The sequence below is a fragment of the Melanerpes formicivorus genome, unplaced genomic scaffold (genome assembly GCF_026170545.1).
Source record: "Melanerpes formicivorus ecotype bairdi unplaced genomic scaffold, bMelFor1.0.p_v2 SCAF_32, whole genome shotgun sequence".
In the NCBI taxonomy this organism is placed as follows: Eukaryota; Metazoa; Chordata; class Aves; order Piciformes; family Picidae; genus Melanerpes; species Melanerpes formicivorus.
Genome location: NW_027142384.1, coordinates 6,392,992 through 6,416,439, shown reverse-complemented (window position 1 = coordinate 6,416,439; position 23,448 = coordinate 6,392,992). Strand labels below are relative to the sequence as shown.

At 38.2% G+C, this 23,448-nt stretch overlaps 1 protein-coding gene across 5 annotated transcripts in view; it reads right to left on the bottom strand.

Annotated features, from left to right (window-relative positions):
- CYRIB (CYFIP related Rac1 interactor B) overlaps positions 1-23,448 on the bottom strand; it is an 89,117-nt gene that overhangs the window by 5,898 nt on the left and 59,771 nt on the right. For 3 of the 5 annotated variants that reach the window (XM_068155539.1, XM_068155537.1, XM_068155538.1), the window contains exons 4-10: positions 11,261-11,343; positions 5,257-5,378; positions 3,635-3,740; positions 2,461-2,597; positions 1,768-1,845; positions 1,547-1,663; positions 433-512 (exon numbers count right to left, since the gene is read on the bottom strand). In XM_068155539.1, the coding sequence (XP_068011640.1) occupies positions 433-512; positions 1,547-1,663; positions 1,768-1,845; positions 2,461-2,597; positions 3,635-3,740; positions 5,257-5,378; positions 11,261-11,333 (713 nt within the window). In that variant the 5' untranslated portion in view covers positions 11,334-11,343. Of the gene's footprint in view, positions 1-432; positions 513-1,546; positions 1,664-1,767; positions 1,846-2,460; positions 2,598-3,634; positions 3,741-5,256; positions 5,379-11,260; positions 11,344-12,373; positions 12,459-23,448 lie in introns of those variants that run through there. The other 2 variants (XM_068155540.1, XM_068155541.1) reach the window with 2 other exon arrangements.

Below are 23,448 nucleotides of genomic sequence, written 5' to 3'. Positions count from 1 at the left end.
AAGTCCTCTCTCAATTCCCCAGACAGTGGCACTAATTTTATAACAGCCATCAGCCAAGTCAGTTTGCAAGGAGGTACCATTCAAAGCATTGCCCACAGCCCCTCTTTCATGAGGCCCTAGGCAATCATGCTCAAATACTGTATTCTTCCTGAATTATACATGAGAAAACCATTTATAAAGATTGCCAAGAAGTTGTTTAGCTTTCATAGCCATTCTATTTTAAAATATTAATATGACCAGAAAAGTAGACCGCACGATTTGCATGGCTAGCAAAATGAGACATGCTAGTTTCACGTCAAGGTAAGCAGCTAAGGTGGTAAAAAGGAAACAGCCATAGCTCCTAATTACCCCAACTATATTTCTTTCACCTTATGCATCACAAGTCTTAAATACAGAGATGATTCATACACGCTGCAGAGTGTTTATACTCACGGGGTTTCCAGCATGACCCTGCACACACTAGCCATGGTGCTTAAGCAATCTGTAGTATTCTCTATAGGTAAATTTTTATTCTGCAGAAGAAGATAAACAGTTTTCATTTCAATGACTGACATATTACACTACAAAACTTAAATCAAATCTCACAGAACAACTGTGTTTCACACTGGTTTTTAACAAAATGCTGCAGTACAGATTAGCCCCCTACAGAGAGAAGTCTTCCTTATGGGTTTTACTTGCTTGCTTAAGGAAAACACCACCAACACTGAGGATTTTTTGGGGTTTTAAAGGAATCGTTTAACCCACTCACTGAAGACAGAAATTTCTATAGCCAAATACATGCATCTGCAGCAATGCTAAGACTTTAAATTGTTGCAGACAATTTCTTCTTTGAGCAGAAATGTAGAATAAGAGACAATTTTCTTCAAGGCATTTCAAGCGTACAGCAGAAGTTAGGAAACTGTATTAAAAGACAAACGTATCCTTGTATTAATCATGTAATGCACAAATGATCTTTTGTTTACAAATAGTGTGCATTCTTTGCATATGAAACAAAAATCATCACAGTTACCAGAAAACAAGCACAGTATTTGTAGCGACTGGATTTTACCACTAATAATTATTTCATATAAGGATAAATAAAGATGTATCAAAATGTTGCAATGCTGTGCAGTTCAGATTCCTCCTTTCCTCTGCAATATAACTACAGTTGACTTTATATAGCCAAACAAAAGTGTTTTGGGAAGAAGGAAGCTGTATTTCAATTCTGTTCCCGGTTCACACACAAAGAACCAAGCTGCTTCCCTTTCAATTTTCCAAGGTTCCTGTTTGAAATCACCACCAAAATGCAGAGTGGGTACTCCCCTCTCCCACTTCCTCCCTGCGGAAAGCTATCGCTACCAAGGTTGTAATGCTGCCATAGGGACACCTCCACAAGGTGGCTCAGCAGAACTTACTCTAAGCTCTGTGATGCTTAGAGTAAGATGCTTTGCTTCTTCAGGCTCTAAACCCCAAGTCTGATTTCTAGATGACAGATTAAGCCTGGTAGAAGAGTTCTGTGTTCTGTAACAACGTCTAAGCCTGCAGTGCCATAAATTTATACTCTTACCTCTGACACAAACTTTGTTGTAGCATCACTTAAAGTTTTCAACATTGGCGTTGCTTCAGCATAAAATAAAGACATTCTGTTTGCCAGCTCATTATTTACTTCATTTTCTCCCTCTGCCTATAAAACAAAAGAAAAAAAAGAATGCAATTGTCCTGTAAATTAAAATTAAAAGACAGGTGGTAGTGTAAGATTACATTTAATCTCATCCAAGGGTTACCTACTGGGACATTGTTAATCCTCATACGGCTCAGAGTTCTTCTGTAGTAGCTGAAGTCATTCTGTATAGCAGGATTTGTCATCTACATAGATATGGAAGCAAAAGGGTTGTGACAAAGTCAAGAAAAATGTAAGGACAAGTTTTCATAAAATGTAATATTGAGAACAAGAAACGTTCAGTCCTCTGAGGTAAAAAGGCCTGGGATGTTGGGAAATGATACGTAGAACATAAAGGTTTCTGGTTAAATCCTTGGGTTTTAAGAACGAGAGCTAACAAGAAAAGGAGTAGGCTCATAAAAAAGAGTTGGAACTCAGTAAGTTGAAATAAAATGGCTTTATTAGTGTGACTCCAAGGATTGGACCAGCAAACCAATACCATTTCAGCTTGGTTCTGCATACACTAGCAAGAAAACAGTTGGGCTACAGGTGTCCACATACTAAAAGCAGCATTGTTATTATCCCAGAATGTAAGCCAAATTTTGAGAAACATGAATATCAACTGAAATATAGGAAGGGCCTAAAGCTAATATTTAATCTGCTTTCCAGTTTAACTGTTTTGTGAACAAGCTGAGCACAGTATATATTTGAGTATCTACTGCACGCTCTGTTCCAGAACAGAACATAATCCCAACTGTGCCACTAAATAGACTTGTTTTCTTTTTCCTAGGCTTTGTGTTTACAAAATGACAAGTTCTTACCTTGAGCTCATCAAATCGGAGTGTAAAGTGAAGGATTTCTGCAAACTGCTTAGCAAGAGCCTGCTCTCGCTCCAGGTGCTGCGTTGGTGAATATGGAGTGCTCGTCAGGGCTCCCAACAGACCTCGCAATCCTGCCTCTTAAATGAGGGGAGAGTATTTTGCAACATACAACTGCACCTGCTTCTTGTATCTCTACTGACTGGTAACTCTGAATGCTAGACTTAAATACAAAACAACTGTGAAAAGACACAGTAATTAATAATAAAGGGGGCTTGATGAATTGCTTCTGTGCCACTGTTACCATATTTACTTACAAACTGCTGTGAAGACTAGGTCTGATGAGCACTGACAGCCATGAAAAAAAGCTTATTGAAAAGTTTTATTTAAGCTTTGTCTGCAGCATTTGTCTAAAACTTTTATCAGTAACCTGCGTTAGCAGACCAGCCTTTAAGGCAACGCAGAATTCAAGAGGTACATACCTATCAACAGCAGCAATCATGTTTTACTTGTTTTAAGATTAACTTCCTGTTCATCTTTCTGATAAAAATACCTCACCTCTTTAACAAAGCAAAGCTTCCATTGTGTGAGCTCATTTTCTCATGAGCTCTGCTAACACCATGGTCTAAAAGTGATACAAGCATAAAACTTGTGGAAAAACCAAATCAAGACTAGGTTTTAGCAGCTTAGACACAACATCAGTCAAGTTGCTTTCTTAAGAGGTATGAAGCACCACCTTGATCATTGCACCTGCATGAGCTAAAGTCATGCATTTCCCCAGACCTAATTATTTCTGGTGTTTGGAAGGTAATAATACCAAGGATACTTTAAAAAGTGACTGTATCAGAAGCATTAACAGAATTAATTCTCCAGGAATTAGTCTACTAATTTTCAAGGCAATCAGCTAGTGTTTTCCAGAGTTCCTAAAGGGGTAGAGAGGATGACGAGTCCACTCTCACTCTGCCTATCGCCTCAGGTACTCACCAAAACAAGTTTGCTTTCACTTTCACATGCAAAAAGGCAGTACACATCTACGATACAGCATATAGAAGGAATCTATACCATATGAGCTTTTATCTACTAACCAGGGACCGAGTCAAACGTGGTCACATCTAAATATGCCAAATGTACTAATTTACTAAGACAAAATACCCCAAGTTAACACCATGCTACTTACCTAGTCTTTGCGAAAATTCATAGAATTTCTTTAGTTTGCCTACTAGTGGAACAACTGCACCCCATGCTTTCTCTTGCAGCTTCTCATCACTGGGATGCTGTATTGCCTTAAATTAGGGGGAAAAAAAAAAGGAAGGGTATGCTTAGATTAAGAATAACTGATATACTACTAAAACAAAATAATCATCTTGTCAGGACAATTGTTTGAAGAGCTAGTAATTAAAAAATTCCTACCTACTGAGAAGTTTCCAGTAGAGAGGTAAGCCTGTACTAACTCATATCTGTTCCAAAAAGCTCTAAATAAATCTGTTCAGACTCATAGAATGGCTTATTCTGAATAGAACAGTGACTTGAAAAGAGTATGAAGAAATTGTTAAAATTAAAGCTATCCAAATCAACAACTTTATTGGGGTATGTCGTGAAATTCAGGCTAAGTAATACAGCAGAAATGTTTATGCGTAATCAACAATATAAAGCATCAAGACCTGGTGTATACCACACTTTGTCTTTACTGTAGTCTTCCCAGACAGAAAAAGCCTTAAATTCAATCTCTCCAGTTTTTTCAGAGGGAAACTAATCTAACTTAGCAGTTGAAAATTACTAGAATAACAGAAACAAAATTGCTGCACCTTTGTGTTCAAGTCCTTGATTCCAGACTGTATCAGTCAACCTTGGGCTATGAGTTGCAGCACACTCCTCTCTAGTTCCTAAATTTCCTTCCTGTGATACCTCCTTTTCTTGAGTGTCTCTCTTCTTTTACTATGGGAAATGTGGGCTTCCTTGCTGAGACACACTTACTTGCCTGATCCTACAGCCTCTCCCTGAACACGCTCCTTCCTTGAGCAAACAAGCCATTTCCCCTCCTAAGGGTTTTGTGTGACACAGTTACCCTTTTCTTCAACCTATTTTATGAATTCAGAGATAAAAACTCATGGTACTTCAATTAAATCTGCATGACTATGTCAAATTCATTTGGAGTGAGCTGAGTCCTATCTAATATTGTTAGAGTATGTTACAGTGAGTAACTCCTCACTTTAGCAGCTATGCAGCCTCCACTAATGCATCTGAAGAAGAAGGGAAGGGGGTTGAGAGAGAACTTACTCCAACCTTTCTTAAAGGTAAAATGGAGTGACATACTGTATAGAAACTTTGCTTCTGCTCCAAACATGTACTTCAGTAAACAGAAGTCAATTAAAAGGGTCTGAAAATGAGATGCCTTTTGTGTTAGGATTACCACACATCAGACTTCTCCAATTAGTGTAAAAAAAGATGTCGACATACTCAGTATTGCATTGTAGTCACACCATGCCCCTTCCAAACCTATCACTAACTCAAGAGCAGCTTGTGTGAGAATATAAAGAAAAAACAATGGTAACAATTCCATAAAAAGCCTGGGAAGCATCATTTGCTGTTACACATATGCATTAATATTACTGAAACAAGCAATAGCTGTTTTGCTGTTAAAAAAGAACATTCCAGAGCAGAAATTCAAGACAGCAATTTTAACAGACAACATGCTCTGCCAAAACAGCTCCTGCAAGCAAAGTTAAAACCCAGAAGTATTGGTTAGGATGAGACAATGAACAACCACAGGTTGTGCATAATTACAACACTCTAGCTCACCTCTCGTATTTCATGGCCAGCTCCTCTATATGACTGCAAGTCTTCCAGTATTCCTTCTGCATCCTTTAAAACTACATTCACCTGATTATAGATTTCCTTTTCAGATTCTGTAGGTTGGGCATCTAAATAATTAGAACATATTAAATATATATAACACAACAATATGGAATTCAATAGGCACCCTCACCTACGGGACAAATTCTTCATGCAGCAACTCATTCTCTGAAGAGCTACTACAATGTATGAGGAACTCCAAGTAAGTTACTTCTGTTTATTTTAGTGGTCTTTTAGCTTCATTTAGCACCCCAAAAATCCACCTGGAATCTGTCCTTCTGACTTATTTGAGTTAGAAAAAATCATGACAAGTCATCTTTATGACAGCCATACCAACCTCACCCCAGGGTGCAGTACAAGCTTAATGGATAAGCACTCAAAAAGCATACTCACTGCAGCTATTACAGGAGGTGTTCCAAGTCTACTGTCATCTAGAAACACTGGAACAGTTTATTTTCAATATTCCCTGCCTCCCTTTTTACTGTTTGTGAAAGGAGCCATATCTTTTACTTCTATTTAATTCTCAAAACATATTCTTTGTTGCACTAACTGCAAAATCAGAGAATGAAAAGATTTCATGCAAATTTACGAGTTCAACCCCCTTCCTTACTTTTAAGAATGCTGTCTCCCACTTTTGCTGTAAGCTAAACACTTAACAAAAGATATTTTATCATCATTTTGAAAAGCTACACAAATTTAAAGAAACATGACTCAATAAGAAGTATGTTTTGAGAAGTATCAAAAGGATTTAACCTTTAAAAATAATCACTCAGAACAAAGACCTCAGACCTAATTTACCTGATATGAGACCAATCCTTTTAAAATCCTGATAGAAGCTATAAGGTTAATTCCTTTTAGACTGATTTAAAAAAATAAAAAGGTAGTTGCTGAAGTTGCTTCTGAAGCTTTTACAAAAACAAACACAAAACTACAGGGGCAAAAATATGTTATGAAATAAACATCACACTATTTTAATAGTTTTAAAGACTTAAGTGTCAAAGTCAGGGTATTACCAATAGGTTCTGATTTTATACAAAAAGTTATTTATGGACAATATATCCTAATGAATTTGTTCAATTTAAAGCATCTGGAAAATGTCTTTTTCTGAGTGCATTTTGCATGGTCCATGTGTATACCTCCCACTAACAGTGAAGGAAGTTATGTATATACTTACATTAGAAAGGAAAAAAAAAAATACATCACAGTACTCTAGTGTTACACACTAGAATAAAACCATTCTAAACCAAAGTTTATACTAGGAGAAAATAAGTTTTACATGCATTGCCTGTCTGGATTTTGCTGTGATTTTTGCATACTACTATTTATTGTTATGATTTAATGCATAGACAGTGGGCATTGTTAGCAAATATGCCTATATAGAGACCTTGCAACAGTTTGACACTTTCAAGAATCATCAAGAATTTATATAAGTGAAAAAAGCTGGTCACTCCTTGAAAGAGGAAAAAAAAATGTGTAAGAGTGTCACATTGGTAAGGCATCAAGTCAAAGTGGCCAGTGCTTTTCAGCTCATCACAAAGGTTACAGTTATAATTTTGAAAGCTGCTGAAGACTGCTGTAAGAAATGAAGACAAAAAAATGAGGGAAAAGAGCAGACAGGTAAGCACCATTTGACTAGCAGCAATTCATGCACAAATATGAAATGCTATAGTAAAATACAGACTAAAACGTGAAGCTCTGTAGCATTCCAGATTGTGGTGTTAAATAATGCAATCAAGACTTGCCACTTGGATTGTCTCACACAGTACATCTCTTGCCTATTTAATTTTTCATGCTACCTTTTCTTTACCCTCTCTAGTAAGGAAAGCTCATTTTTCAGCAGGGGTGGCCAAAACAGAAGAGCCCATGAAAACTCTTCCTTCTCATTTTGAAACCCACTAACAAGCAGAACAGATGTAGTATTATAACCTTCCCAATTTAGAATTTAAAATCCTCTTCTAGATACAAATTAAGTGGAATTCACTAGACAGCTGGGTACTTGAGTCAACACTTGCAACACCTCTGTCAGTGTACTTCGGATATAATCAGCCAACTACTGTATTTCATTTCCTTAAAATGTTCCAAGAAACCTAAACCCATGGTTTACACTTAATTTGCTGGGGTGGTGGTTCATTTTCTCTGTTTTGCTTGTTTCTTTTGATTATAACCAATTCCTAAACATAAAAGTTTTAAAATCCAGTAGGCACTGGATTGTTTCTTTTGGTAAGTATTTCGCTTTGGTGCATCTAAGTCCTTTCCAATAGCAGAAATTTGTAAAGCTAATTTGTCCCAGCTAAGTTCTTCTCCCATCTGTAATTATTCTGCCTTTAATAGAAGAGCTCAGATTCTAAAAATAAATAGAATTCTTTTATATTCATTTCACAACACACTTAGGATGTTATTAGGATAGGTTTAAAAGGCACAGTACAGAAAATCTTCAAACCCTAGTGCTGTTTGGCTCTGAACAATTGGGTTTTTTGCTTTTCAGTGCTGGTTAGGACACTGCAATCTGAACACCCATCAAAGATGGAGGAAAAGGGATAGGTTCCTATTCCTAAGCACCGCTGTCATCTGGAATAGATGGAGGTAGCACTCCCACGTATCACTATCTGCCTGAGGACTCAAACTATTTGACTCTCGCTTCAGAGTCACTAGCTGTGTAAATTGTTTTCCTCAGTGTGAGGTGCACAAAGCTTGAAAAGGGACCTGTGCTTCTGAAGGCAGTCTTGACAACTAACAAAAAGCAACCAGCAATACCAGGCATCCAAACATCAGGATGAATGCAATTTCAGGGATTTCCCTATTCCCCTTTCTGGGATATAAGTTCCTTCAACAACTTAATGACAAGTCCTTGTCTCTACCCAGCAATGTTTTCCATAGTAAGCCCAGAACAGCTCACTGAAATAGCCTGAGACTTGGTATCTATCCATGGCAGTGGAGCTTATCCTTGGTTATTCAGGGTAACTTTCAAATTTTTAATCCAATAGTAAGAAAAGTGAAGGCAAAGGTTCCTCAAATAAGTAAGTTCATCTTTAGATTACTTTTAAATATTATCAAAACACTATTGTACTAAATCCAATATACATATTGAGTTCAGAAAGCTCACACAGTAACATACTAAAGACAAGAGTAGACTAAGAAACAATATACAAACACTGCTATGTGAACTAAGAATTATGGAAGTATGACAACATATTGCATGTGGGGAACACACACATAGTGGCTACTTTAAAAAAATTTAAAAATGGCTAATCTACAGAACTAGTAGAGAGAAATTTGGGGTTAAAAGTTTATACTGTACAGAAAACACTATTTAAACTGAGATTTTTCCCAAGAAAGAACACAAATTATCTAAAACTGGCTGGGACAAAACTCACAAGGAAGGGAGAGAAAAATCCCAGACTGATGGAGATGAAATAATTTATTCATCTCTATCACCATTATTAGGGAGAAGACTATCTGTGGCTCCTCTGAAACCTAGCCAAATTCTTCAGAGGTAATGCAGACTACTTTCAGCACCATTGAAATCACTTGAGATCACCATCTGCAACTAAACATAGTTTGTATTTCAGCTACTCTTCAATCAGTGTAACTGGAAATTGTTTGCACTGTGACAGTAACAATATCAATGTAGAAGTTGAGCTATAAGCTTCCCTCATTGTAGGCGGCTGTTTTATATTGACAGTATTGTCCTTAGAAAGCTGTGAATTTTCCTCTGCTTGTGGCACTGCAGACACTTTAGTAGAATACTTAAGACAGCTGCTTGTTTCAGATAGGTAAGGTGAATGACCTAATAAAACATAAGCTCAAATAGTGTTAAGGAAAAGCCAACAACCATTATGTCATTTATTGCAGTGGGTTCTGCATGTATTCTGATTGTCAATGAGTGGAATTTAACAACAAGATAAATATCTGGGGGGGGGTTAAAAAAAACAAACCTAAAAACAACCAAAACCAAACCTAAAAAGAAACCCTAAAAAAACCCCAAAAATAGGATTTCTTTGAAACCAGTTCAAAAACACTTAATTTGGAGTTTGTATCCCTATAAAGCTTTATGGACATGAGATTTTTAGCCTTTATGGCATTATGCAAGAAATATCTAACTAGCCCATTGACTCAAAAGACATACATGGATTTCAGAACAAATGACTTCAAACTGTGTATTATTGGGTCAAGCGTAACAGAGAATTGGCAAATTTGGTTTTAACACAGAGCTTACTTGCTCTTCCACATAAAGACACATTGTTAAGTATCACAAGATTAAGTGCCAAGTCTTGAAGAAAGATCTTGACTGTGTCACAGCCAAGATCCTGTCAAGGCATACTATCTGAAACAGAGTGGAAAGAAGCATGGATACACAGTATATAGCAGCAGAAACAAACACAGGACAGGGTCCAAAATGAATAAAGAACAGTCTAACAATTCAGCCATAATATAAGTCACTTAATTTGACTGCATATGTAAACATTTCATGTCAGCAACCTGCTTACTCTCATGCCAAATCCTGTTCATGCTCAAAACATGCACTTTATAACAAAACTGATAGCTACAGAATGAGGATTGTTTGGGGGTTTGGGGCTTTTCATTTGTGTTTTCAAAAATAGCAGCCATTTTTATTGTATGTTTTTTAGAACGCCTCTTGTATTCAACTACCCCGATTTTAGTCCAATTAAATGGTAGGAAATTGCAGATTAAGATGGAGCTTCGAATTCCAGGATTCTCTAACAGTTCACCCAACTTCACTAGGTTTTACCTGTTCTGATGATGTGAGTTCTCAAGTAGTTTTAAACAACAGTTTTGCTTTCTGACTTTTCAACAGAGTCCTTGAGTATGCTCCCTACATGAGCAATTTGTACAGCTATCATTTTCCAATAACAACATATTTAGAAGAGATGATAAAGTCAACAGTACAGGTTAAGGGTTTAGAGCACCTTTAGAGCACAAAAGCAAAAACACTTCTCCAAGCACTTGCTTTCCTATTAGAACTAACACATAACCAACTGCTGTTGTTCTATCAAATGCAACTGAAAAATATTTGAAAGAAGAAGATATAATGACTCAAATTATCCACATCACAATACTTCATTAGTTGTCTTATTTTATGCTTGCTGACATATAGCTGGGTAAAGCAACAGCATATCCCAAAACAAAGTAATTAAACATGCACAGCAGCAGCCAGCAACACTTACCTGGTGTTCTTATACCATGCAACAAGAAATGAAAGCAGAAATACTAAGGAACATGTGAGCCTTACAGACTCTTGGCATTGACCAGACAAGCTACACCGTCTCATTTCAAAAGCAATCTTAACCTCATCCTCCCTTAAAAGGAGGCTCAGAGTATAACTGTCAAATTTCAATGCCAAATCAAGTAAGGTTCACATATACACCTTTAACACGATGGATGCTGGAGAGCTATGAATAGCTGTCGTGAGCTTATCTGTATATGCAGCATTATGCAGTGGTACACTGGAGGTGAAGAAAAGAGATTCCTTCCTTAAAGGACTGAATCTCGTGCTTGTATCTCATTGTGCTTTCAGTAAGTCTTCAAATAATTCTATTGTTTTTAAAGTTTTACTTAAAACCAGATAGTTTGGTGTGTTTGTTGTGCTGTTTATGTTTTTGCCTGCTTGTTTTCATTGGGGTTTTTGGTTGGTTTTGTTTGTTGTTTTGTTCATTTTTTGTTGTTGCTGTTTTAAACAAGAACTGTGTCGGATTTCAACAGTAAAATATGATTTGAAAAGCCTTCTCCAAAACAAATATTTTACATTTTAGAAATGGAGGATATTTTAAAACAGATTATTGCTTTCTACAGAACTTTATTGACCAATTATTCATAGCTCAGGCACACAAAGCTGTTAGAAGGATGGCGAAGTGAGAACATACATTTAATACGTGACAGATGCAGTCTACTGCAGGCAAAGAGTAATAGATAGATAAAATAATCTTCTCACTTTCAAAATCAAGGAAAAAATTTGGCCCCTGCTCAAGGTCTGTGCATGTCAAAACTTTTAGAAGGTTCCCCATGTTAAGGTACCTGCCAAGACAAGAATGAGAGAAAAGAAAATTTTCTAAGACGGAACAGCCCAAATATAGTTGATTGAAGTGGTGGGGGAAAGAAGATCAGAGTTCCATCAGGCATGAACCTGTCCTTCACGCCGCCACCCTGATGGGTGGAGGGAGATCCCCACTCAAGGATGTGGAGCTGGTGATCCCAGAGATGCAATGCAGCTTTCCTGTAAGAAGTGACTACATCACCAACACCTGCACAACCACCCCTTTGAGAAAGGGGCAGAACTCCAACCAAAGGCCTTGTCAGTGACCAATTCTGTACTGGTACACCCTAGCACCAGTGTCCTGAGCAGGAGTACCACATTGAGGATCAAATATTGTATTTGCAAGCATTATCATGGTAGGCATGCTACAGATTTTTACCTGATAACAGAAGGAAAGAACTTTGATTTTGTCAGCCCTTATAATTTTGTCAGAGAGCCATTATAGAAAAATGCATCAAGATACAGCATCATTTCAGTGTGCAGAAAATGTGAACAGAGGTACATCACAGATCTTTCAGAAAAGGTGCCTAAAATATCTGTAAAGCTCAGACAACGTCACTTTGGACTTCTGGATGTTAAAAAATGCGTATTAACTGCACCGTGAATGACCAAACCAGGATCAAGAATTACTTAGCATTCACTCTTGTGTAAGGCAGGATTACAGTGACCAACTGCTCAGCACAGATTACTACGGCATACTGACAGAATTTTTCATTTTATGATTATTTGATTTGCAGGCAGATGGATGGACATCGCTGACCACAGAGACCCAAAAATGACTAAGCGCGAAGAAAGAAAACGTACACAGCAGCATGATGGTGGCTTGGCTACTACTGGAGAGGAAAAAAAAAAAGCTAAAAAAAAAATAAAGAGGAATGGAAAAAAACACATGCAATTCTTTTTCAAATTGCATATTTGCAACTGAGTCCCCTAGCCTTCACTGCAGCAGGTATAAGCAACCCTACTGTTACCATATTAAATGCACCAGCTGTGAAGGGCCGAGAGACTTACTTTCAAAATCCAAGAAAAAATGTGCTGCATTGTGGTCTATGTCCCTGGTTAGCACCTTAATGAGATTACCCATGCCAGCAAACCTAAAAATAAAAATGGCAAAATAATTTAGTTCCAATAACCATTTCCTATTTTAAGTACACGCCTGGAGCTCACTCAAGCAGGACTCCTGTTGGGTTTCGCACATTGGATTCATCAGCTTCTGGTGGGAAGTAGAGAACATGTACTGTACAGTGCATTTCCATTCCCCTTCTTCTCAAGGATGAGTGTTGTTGAAAAAATTACCTAAGAGTTACAGCTTTGACAGAAGCAAAGGTTTGAATTACTGGCTCTTTTCCACCTTGAATTGATTTAAAAGAATATGCTACTTTTGACAACTGCAGCAACCCACAGCCAAAGCCATTGTTGCTTGGGACAAAAGCAACCTCAAAATGGCACTGGCGTCATCACATGACTGATTTTTTTACTAACTCTCTGTAATCCAAAACAAATATTGGAAAGCCTTGCAGTAGTAGTTATCTGTGGCCAATGAAGAGTTTTCCCCCCTAAATTATGTAAAGTGATGGGTTAAACACAAATCACACTTTTCCAAAAGCAAGAGACAACCAATTTTCAGCAGCTCTTCTCACGCTTGCTGTCACAACCCAGCTAAAAGAAACAAAAAGCAGAAAAATATTACATAGACATTGAATTACTGAAGGTCAGTTAAGTTACCAAAACAGTTTAAAAACATTACCATAAGTTCCAGAAATCAATGCCTTCAGGAGAACTACGAAAACTGCGTCTTACAACAAGGCAGCCTTTTCCCATGTAACTATACAAACCTAGCAGTGCATGTCTTGTCTGATTTTTACTTTTACTGAAGATTGATGTTTACCTGGCAGGAGGTAGCATGACAGTACGAATTATTAATTTACTAAAAAGCAAGAAAACTGAAGCAATATGAAATCAAGTTGTCTGGCAAAACATTTTCAGAACCTGTGTTGACAGATTTCTTGAGTTCCCTATGAAAAATGGCATTAGTGTGTGAGGGAAAAGCAAACTAAGAACAGCACACGATTTATTTTTTGGGATCTCTAAGATTCAGCAATGCCTCACACAAATCAACAACAGCTAGGGAAAGAAAGGGGAATTAATCCCAGATGGCTGAAAATGACTGTCTTTGCTCCAAGAACTTCTACAGAATGGCCAAACAGGAGTCTAGATTTTTAGAAGAGCAACTCTAATCCAACTAATCACAGTGGATTCTGCACACAGAATTTCATCTCCAGGTGTATGCTTGCTTTTTTCCACATTCAACTTTCTCCTTGATATTCAAGAAAATGCAAGTCCTGCTCCTAAACATTTGAACTTAATTCTCTGGAAAATCAGATCACAGTCTGTGAGAAACACCCATTATTTAAAGAAGCTTAAAATTAGGGTGCCCACTTTAGCCACTTATCTTAAAAACTAATCCATCAAAACGTGTTTTTCAAAGAGGCAGCTTTTCCAGAGCTTTCTATGCCACTGCTTTGTGAACTCTTCAAACACCACATGTGCACCAATGCTGTGTAAACAAGCAACATCAAATGGAAAAGAAATTACTTTTCTGTATCTTGCAAGCATGCTCTGTAACACAGGAATGAATAAACCACTTAGTCCAGTCCCCAACAACAAGGACATTCATAATCTGGCAAAAGGCGAAATACAGAGGCATTCTTAAACAAGCATTTTCAACGGGGGCAATAAAAAGTCAAATGTACAAGCTGCCTAATGGTGACTGAGTCTTTAGATTCATATTTAAAAAACAGACCTCAATCTCAGAATCTCAGATCAGTGTATTACATATTTCAATTCCAATGTTAACAAGCAGCATACACAAAACAGTGAATGCTGTTAGCTGCCTAAAGAGAACTCTATAATCGGCATTACTGCCATGCTTCAGCTCTTCAGCTGCACCACCTCCTCCTACACCAAAATATTTTCAGTACCTCAAGTAAATGCCTCTATGTAGTTTTTGTCTTTGTTTTGATATTAACCAGTCTCCTAAGAGTCGACAGGGTCATGCATGTGGTTTAAATATTGGGCAAGATTACTTCTGAAGGTCAGAGTAGGGGCATGCTTATAGGGTTGAAATATTTGGATGGTAAGTTTACAGAAGAGCATATAACTGCAGCAGAACCAGTTTAACTGAACATCCACCGCACTTCCTAAAATGAGTAAAAGGGGTCAGGGCCCCGGTTTTGTAATACAAATACCTCCATTCAGACCTTCATCCCTCAGAGAAGTTTGCCAGTAATAATGTATGTTTTCTTTTCTGGGAGTAAGTTTAACAAACAGAGCAGTATAATAAAAGGTTTGGCACTACAAGAGACCTGTAGATGTGAAACAAATTCAAGCAGAAGACGCAAGTGACCTAAAGGAGAGAAATTGAAAATTATGAGAATGGATTAATTCAACTATGACAGCAACAAGATGACAACATGTGATCTAGGAATGCATTGCCATTTGCATGAAACACAAAGCTTCACGAACACTTGTTCACCATCAAGTTCGTAACAGACCTCTTCCCTTGTGTATTCAGCATATTAAAAGAGTCTTTACATGTTTCAGTCACATCATAGTTTTGCATGCAAGATACACAACCACGTTTGGTTTCTTGGCAGAAAAACGTTCACCATTTATTGTTTTTATGGACTGAATGGAAATCTAGTAGAAGCTGGACAAACACAGCATTTCTGAAACTTGTTTCAAGATGAATTCGAAGATCTCAAACATCCCTTAATACAGATTCGCTCTAAGAACCCTGATAATGACCACTGCTCCAAGTTATAATCCAAAAAGATTTTAAGAAGTTCAAAAGAGAGCTTAAAAACTCCATTTAAATAAAAGGTGAGAAGAAAAATTGATGTAGCATGTCTTGGGAGGATTTCCTCTCTCTTCCACATTCAAGGTAAAAAAGGCAAGATCTGACAAATAGGAACTTACTCTTCCGGTGAGGCTAAGCGCTAGCTTCTCAGGTTCTGAAACAGTATTCTAGAAATGAGAGGCTGTGGTATCACAGGGTGGAACTTCCCAGACATACAGAATTGTTTGCAGGTCAACATGTCATGGCTCAGGTTAGATGGCTCTACACTTATTTGCATTCAAAAAGTATCGCCAAGCAGCAAGAATTGACCTGTTGTGCTAGAGAGGAAAATCCAAACTGACCTTTCTGAGGGACTGCTATTTCAGCAGCATACCTAGATCATCCCAGAGTAAAGCAGCCTAACTCAGAGATATCACAGGCTCCTGAGACATACAGATTTACTGATGATTACTTTATTCAAGATGGCTCATCATTTGCATTTCTGTTGGGCCCAAAGCACACAAAGGAAGGTCCACTACTGGCTCTAATATTAGAATTGATGACAATCTGCATGCACAAAGAGAATAGAATAGAATAGAATAGAATAGACCAGACCAGGTTGGAAGAGACCTTCAAGATCATTGTAGTCCTTATAGTTTTCTTCAGGGATCCTTCTGTAAAAGCAACCCTACCACTGAAAATTCCAGTAGGGCTATGAAGACTTGGTAATTAACCACCCTAATGGTCAGTACTGATTTACCAAGCACTCTTCCAGTCTCCTTGAAAGCCCACAACTTTAGCTGAGGTAAGTAGAATTACTTACTGTGGTTCCAGTTAACTAGCCCCTGACATTGAGCTACTTTTGTCTAGTCAAGGACATCTTTGAGCACTAACTGCATCCTTCTTGAGCACAGTGCCACATCATTCAGCCTCAATTCAAGAAAGATTTGAGACTGTATAAAGACCAAAGCACTACTAATAATAGAGGTTTATATACTGCAACTGGTCTTCATCTCAGAGACAAATAATTGATTCAGAACATTGACTGTACATGAGTTCTGTGAGTACTAGCACACCTTCTGACCCACAGCTGCAGCAATATCCATGAAGTTGCAACCCTCGCCAAGAAGAATTTTGCATATTGCAATCACCAACATCAAAATATTTACATGCCCAGCCGTAAGTACAGTTTAGGTCACTACCTATTTGTTCTCCCACAGCTTCAGACTGTCAGCCTCAGTCCAATTTTATTTGGTATTCTCATGCAGAATACTTCAAAATCTACAAATGTGTTTTTTTCCTTTGAGAGGCCTTAATGATTTTAAGATTTTGTAGTGCAGTGTCTACAGGTAATTCAAGAGGACACAGTCTCAAGCTGCACCAGGGGAGGTTTAGGCTGGATGTTAGGAAGTTCTTCACAGAAAGAGTGATTGGCCATTGGAATGGGCTGCCCAGGGAGGTGGTGGAGTCATCATCACTGGAGGTGTTTAGGAAGAGACTTGATGGGGTGCTTGGTGCCATGGTTTAGTTGATTAAATAGTGTTGGGTGATAGGTTGGACTCAATGATCTCAAAGGTCTCTTCCAACCTGGTTAATTCTATTCTATTCTATTCTATTCTATTCTATTCTATTCTATTCTATTCTATTCTATTCTATTCTATTCATTTACTTCTAACTGAGTTGGTCTGGCTGAAAGTTAATGCTGGGGGGAACTTCAACCCACTACAAAAATACAAACACTCTTTAGACCACTGAACTTTTCTCTTGCTATGAATCCAACATCATAAAATCAGAGCAGAAAAAAAAATGTGCAAGCCTTTGTCCAAACTGACTGTCCCTGCGAAGCTGCCCAGAATCCCTCCTGGCATACTCCATACTTCAGCACACTACTCAAGCCACGTGGAGCAGGTTATGGGAAATCAGAGCATGAGCCAAGAGCATGGTTTAAATTTGACCTACTTGCAAAGGAAGACATACGGAATGCCACATTTGATTACAATAACTTGGCCCATTACTGCGTTATGGGGTTGTATGATGCTGCGTGTAGTGTCATGATCAGACAAGCGGAAAGCAAAGGCATATTTTCAAAACAAGTCTTGCACGCATGCCCTTCATGCTGAAAACATCCCTGACACGTTTCAGTATTTTTTTTTCCCTGTAAGCTGAGCCCTGGGGAATGTTAATAGAAATACATGATGCAACTAAATTCAGCCAAACACTAAAGAAATTTCTCCCCTCGCACCCAAACGAAAAACTATACATTAACAAGGATTTTGCTGGCAGTTGCTGAGCAGCTGGAAAACTTTATCTTGGTCAAGGTAAAATACTACAAAGACATCCACATAAGGGGCATTTTTAATTGGGTTTTGTTCTGTTGTAAGAATAGCACGCTTTCAAAGTAGTTAAAATATCCAGTCAAATAAATAGATGCAAATATGTATTTGTGACCACTGAAGAATGCCTGCTTCAAGAAAGCATCTGCTCACCTTTTGGAAAAGCATATACTGATCCCAAGACTACTTCTAAGGAAACTTAAGGCTGAACAGGGAGACAGAATATAAAAACTGCACTCCATGAAAACTTCATATCCGTGCTCTGGATATGGAGGACGAAGTAAAGGATGACACTATATGGGAAGCATATCTAATGACAAAGCAAACATTTTCTTCCAGGCACTGAGGTTTGTTTTCAATTGGTCACATGTGTGACACAGACCTCCAATTCAGAGGTATTTTGGTAAAACAGGAAGTGAAAAACACTTGCAGCATAACACCACTGTGTTGTAACAGTGTTACTATATAAACAAAAACCTAGCTGAATGCCTCCCTCCACTGTTTTCCTAAAACAATAATCCTGCCAGCCTGGCAATTGTTTCAAGGCTTGCTGAACATTTTCTGCCTATAGTATCTAGCCATGAATCCAAGGCAGCCTTTAGCAACAGCAGGCATCACAGAGCAGGAAGCCTATTGGATCCCGTGTCATTTTTTCTCCCAATGAAGCAGCTCAGTTTCACAAGCAGTGAGAATGTATCTGCTCTCAATCTCAAGAACTAGAGTGTTGCAGACATGGAAATGTGCTTGTAAATAACATTGTGGGAATCACTCTCTTCAGCAGCATTCTCCTTGGATCCAAACATGCTTCTCCTAGTCTGATGCATGTTTCTCTTCTGAATAATGCAGGAGAAGCATAGATGCCTCATGACACTTAATTTCTGCTACTGACACTACTGGTGTTTAAAGTAGCAAAGACCTGTCATTGAAGAAACCTCTTAAGAAATAAACATTGTGCATCAAGAAACAATTATTGAGGTAGTAGCACAAAAAAAAAAAAAGTATTTATGACTAAGAATCTGCAAAATACACCAAGCACATCATGTTTAGTAAGCTTGGTACTATCTGCTTAAAACAAGTTCTATTTTGTATAAGCTGGTCTCATTTTTAGGTCTCCTCACAGCTACAGTAACAATATTAAAGGATTGGTCCTGATGCTGACACCTAACAGCTGAATCAAACACACATGCGATGTGCCAAAGGAGCTGCACATAAGACACGTTTCATTCACTGTGGACACTGTTGTTCCAGCACTGTTCATCAGCTCTTACAGACACTTTCACAGACTTCACAGTCTAAATCCATGCAAAGATTTGTGTGTTGCTTTCTTCTCCTGACACCTAGTGGTTATTCTTCCACAAACCACTAACTGAAAAATCAACCATCCCAAGGATAAAAGAGAAGCAAGCCCCCTGAGAAATTAAGAAAAAATAATTTAAAGATATATATATATAAAACCCAAAGCAAACACAAACAAACCCTAACCAAACAAAAAACCCCACAAAACAAAAACATCACTGAATTCCTGGGACTTCAATCATTGGCATCTCATTGGAATAGTGGAAAAATAATTTACACAGCCAGATAGACCTTTTTTGTACAGGAAAGCAAGAATTTGGGCTTCTTAAAAGCTCTTTAAAACTGCCACTGATGTCAGTTGTTTTGGCTAAAGTGGCTTTGATACAATAAACTGTTTTAGTTGAAAGTGAAGTTACTTTTCTGAGATCACACATCATCAATAAAGTCTCCTTTCTGAACAAAACTGAATTCAAAAGTTGTCATATCAGGAAAATGGAAGCCTGCCAGTGAAAACAGTCTAGTGAAAAAAGGCTCACATTCCTCAAAACCAGAATTGTAAAGTAGGGCCAGGTCAGTGTTTATTCAGTCCATTTTTCCACTTAAAGGAAATCAAGGGAAAGGCACCAAAGACTCCACAGTTCCTTTAGAAGAGGCAGTCTTAAAGCCTTGTTAATTCAGGAATATTTTAGTGGCACAGCTGACACTGAATAACTTATTTGACATGAGCTACAATAAAATAACTAAGCATGCCCACACAAGTCTGGAATAAGCCCCATTTTGTCTGGAAGGATTACTCCCATTTTTAAAACAGAACTTGTATTCAAAAAGGAAGAGACTATGATCCAAAAATCTGCTCCGATTTACCCTTCAACACAACTGCAAATTCTTCCAACAGTGAATCTGGGGCTAAAAAATAACCAGAGAGTCTTTCCTCTTTCAAAATGGCACAAGCTCAACATGCTTTCTGCCTTAACTCTGCACCATGCGCTTTTAAATTCAACTACATTGCAACCATCACGGGAAAAACAAACCCAAAACAATGACACAAAAAACCCCCAAACCAACCCACAACCAGAAAAAACTCCCAAGCAACCAAAAACTCCCACAAACATGGAAAACCCCACAACAACAAACCCCCCTTTTTTTTTCCTTTTTGTTGTTAGCCCAGGGATATTTACATCCAAATGCAATTTACACTTGTGATTTCTTCTTCCAAGGCTTAGAAGCCTTCTGCAGTGATATAACTCCTCCAACAGAGGTCACTACCCTACAGTTTGAGTTTACAAAGAAAAGTAAGCTTGTGACAAGCGTGTTCCCACTATCTTAGAGCCTTATAGCTTTGAGAGTTAGCACATTCCTTCCAGCTCAAACGCTGTGTTTAGTCCATGATACTGTGCTGTTATCCAGGAAACAGTGGCTGATACTATACTCTGTCTTTTTCCAAAGTCAGCTGAGCACATTCTGGTTTTATCAGGCATACAAAGATGCAAAAAAAGGCATTTAATGAGAGATGTAGATTTATAGAATGCTTTAATTATTTTACAGAAAAGCTTCCTAATTTCCAAAGGATGGTATGCCAAGCAATGCTGCTACACTACCACATTACTAAGAAAGTTTCACATTTCAAGGATGTCAGCCTGTGATTTAACAGCTGTCAAGCTCTAGTCTCCAAAAAACCAAATGCAACAATAATAGTACTTTGTGTGTATGGTTAAGTCCTGCTCCTGCCAGTTTTTCATCTCAGTGTAGAGGGGAAGGGGGGAAGGGGAGAGGGGCAACCAAACCATTCTCCCCCACTCCCTACAAACCTCCAAATTTTATCTAAAAGCAAAAATAAAAACCAACCCCCAAAATTTTCAATCCCTAATCTCACTGTAGTGTCTAGTTCAGTTGATCTGCCATCTTTCAGCTGGTATTTCACTTGTGAAAAAACTTCTCTTCAAGCCTAGCTTTATTTGGAAAGGTGTCTTCTTTCAAATAGCTGAATCTCTAAGATAATCACACTCCCACACCCATTTCAGTACCAAGCTGGGTAAAGTTACACTGAGGCTCCAACAGCCTTAGTAATGCTGCCATCTAATGTGCCAGGGCAAGGAGTACAGTCCTCTGCATCACTCTTTAATACTCAGATGACATGTTTTCTTTTAGTTTGGCTCCCTTCAGAGCCTTGACTTGCAAATCTAGACTAAGGGTATTATGACAAATTGTCTAGTCAACAAGTTGATGGCTATAAATATTCATTGACATATTCTATCTCAAGGGATACTCACTGTCCATCTGTAAATTCAGTTCACTGACATACCAGCTCTGAACTACTGAGGAGGAAGGGAAATCCTATGGCCTTCCAAATCACATAGCTGGAAGGGCAGATTACCCTATTTCAGGAAAACACAGATTATTTTGTAGAGTATTCTTTCTCTGAGACACTGGTCTGATAAAGTATATTTGTGGAATACAGACAGCTAATGAAACACATCAAGTTACTGATGGCACAACAGATGATGACTAGCAGAATGATACTCCTTCCCAGCCCATCTGTTTTCAGGAACAGTAACTAAACAGAAAGGTACTAGGCAGGCCAGAAGGATAAAATTGGTCTCTGCATAGTTGGTTGCTTCTTTAAAGTTTCAAGAGAGTTTCAAGGTTCTACAGCCATCATTTTTACTTCCAGATACTTCTTCAAAAGGTATAGTATTATCAACTACTTTTACAGTCTGGATAATTCTTGTTAGAAAGCAAGTGTAAAAAGAAAAACAAAACAAAAAATTACCAACCAAACCAAACAATACCAAAACCAGATTCCCCTAGGTGTGCTAGATCTGTTCATCTATTATCTCATTTTCTATCCCTCTCTAACATACCTCAAATTTTCTTTTAAAAATCAAACTAAAGGGGACTCATGTAATATGAGACTAATTATATCCCTCCACTGGAAATGTGGAGAAACATTTGTTGTTCTCCAGTGGCACTAAACAACTTGCTATTCATTAAGATCAGCAGCAAGTATGCAGAGTATATGCAGAGTTGTGATTTGCTCCATCTGCCCATTTATGAACTCTGGAAGTTCAAAAGTTCACCTCAAGTCACCTCATGAGGAGTTTGTGAAAGTTCTTGGAGAAAACCAGGTACACATACAGAAGAGAAAGTTATTAAAAATACTGAATGCTCAGAAAAAATATTTGACAGGAAAATACTTCATAGAATATAGGAATTGCCCGTTCCCACTCTTCCCTAGGCATCTACTCACATTTGAAGGGCTAAGTTTCACTGGATATTACACTTCTCCCAAGTTTTAACCTCATTCAGAAAGCTACATCTAGTTAATTTTGCCCTGTTCCTTGAAGCTTAACCAGATTTTTCAATAATCTGCAGCTCTTTACTGTTACTGAAATTATTGCTTGGGTAGGAGCTTCTGCCATTCCCAGGTTTTAGGTGCTGTTAAACATTTGGCAGCTACTTTGTCTCAGTACAGCTGGAGAAGGCGAAAGCAGTCAGACATCTGAACTTTACAGCTGCTGAAGTGGACAACATCATCTCGGTTTACGAACGTCTTCCCTTCAATATCCAAATGAGTGTTGATTCACAGTTTCTTCAAAGGAAACAGAAGTTTCTTGCCATGTGTTGCAGCTGTTTGCTGGACAGCATCCCTCCTTCTGCATGCAGTACCATTCTCAGCAATGCCCTCTGAGTTTTGCTAGTTTTTCTGGATGACTCTCACCTCCCAGAGTAGAAGCAATACTGTTTTAGCAAAGGAGTCAGTGGAAGGTGTGAAAGGGTGAGCAAAACCAAGTACACACAGGCAGAGGGAAAATGGCGATTCCTGGAGACTGTATTTGGCTAAAAGGGCCCATGGCCTGACTCAGCAGCTCTTACAATATATCCCTTGGAAATGCACACTGTGCTTAAAGAAAAGTTTACACTAGTTCTAATTGCAGCTTTGTCAATACATTTTATCCATGATTGTGGAAGTAAAAGGCTACCAAATGAAAATGGTACTACTACTGCTACCACTGCATGCTTTTCCATTAGCTTATTGTGGACCTGGAAAATACTGCTGTACACTTGCCCAGTTCCTAGACTCATTCTGTAACCCAAGAGAGGCAAGAGAGGAGGACTCTTGGTCTGACCCAGCACTGTGTAAGTTCTCCTAAGAATGACAAAAATGTGAGATAAAACTCATCAAAACCAGTGATTCTCTTAAAAAGAATATATCTTAATACATCACTAATGCACTCAAATAAGAGGCAATTACTTCAATAACACAGTTTTAACGCCATATATCCTTCACGCCTGAATGGAGCATTCAAAGTTTTGCACACAGCACTTGGAAATGTTTTCTGCCGTTGTCAACAAAACTGATGACAAACCAGTCCAATCAGCTCCCCAGAATTCAAAGAGCTCATTGACAGTTAATCAGAAAGAACAAAAATAAACCCTACCTCATGTTTGGCATCATTACCTTCACAATCTGACAGAACATAGTTAACTATGCTGGCAGAGCACAACAAACATGACGTGTAACACACACTCTAAGAAGTAGCTTACGTGACAAGTGGTAGGTTATAGGCTTAAAAGCTAACATCTTCACATGAGCATATGCCTCCACTTCAGTCAAAGAA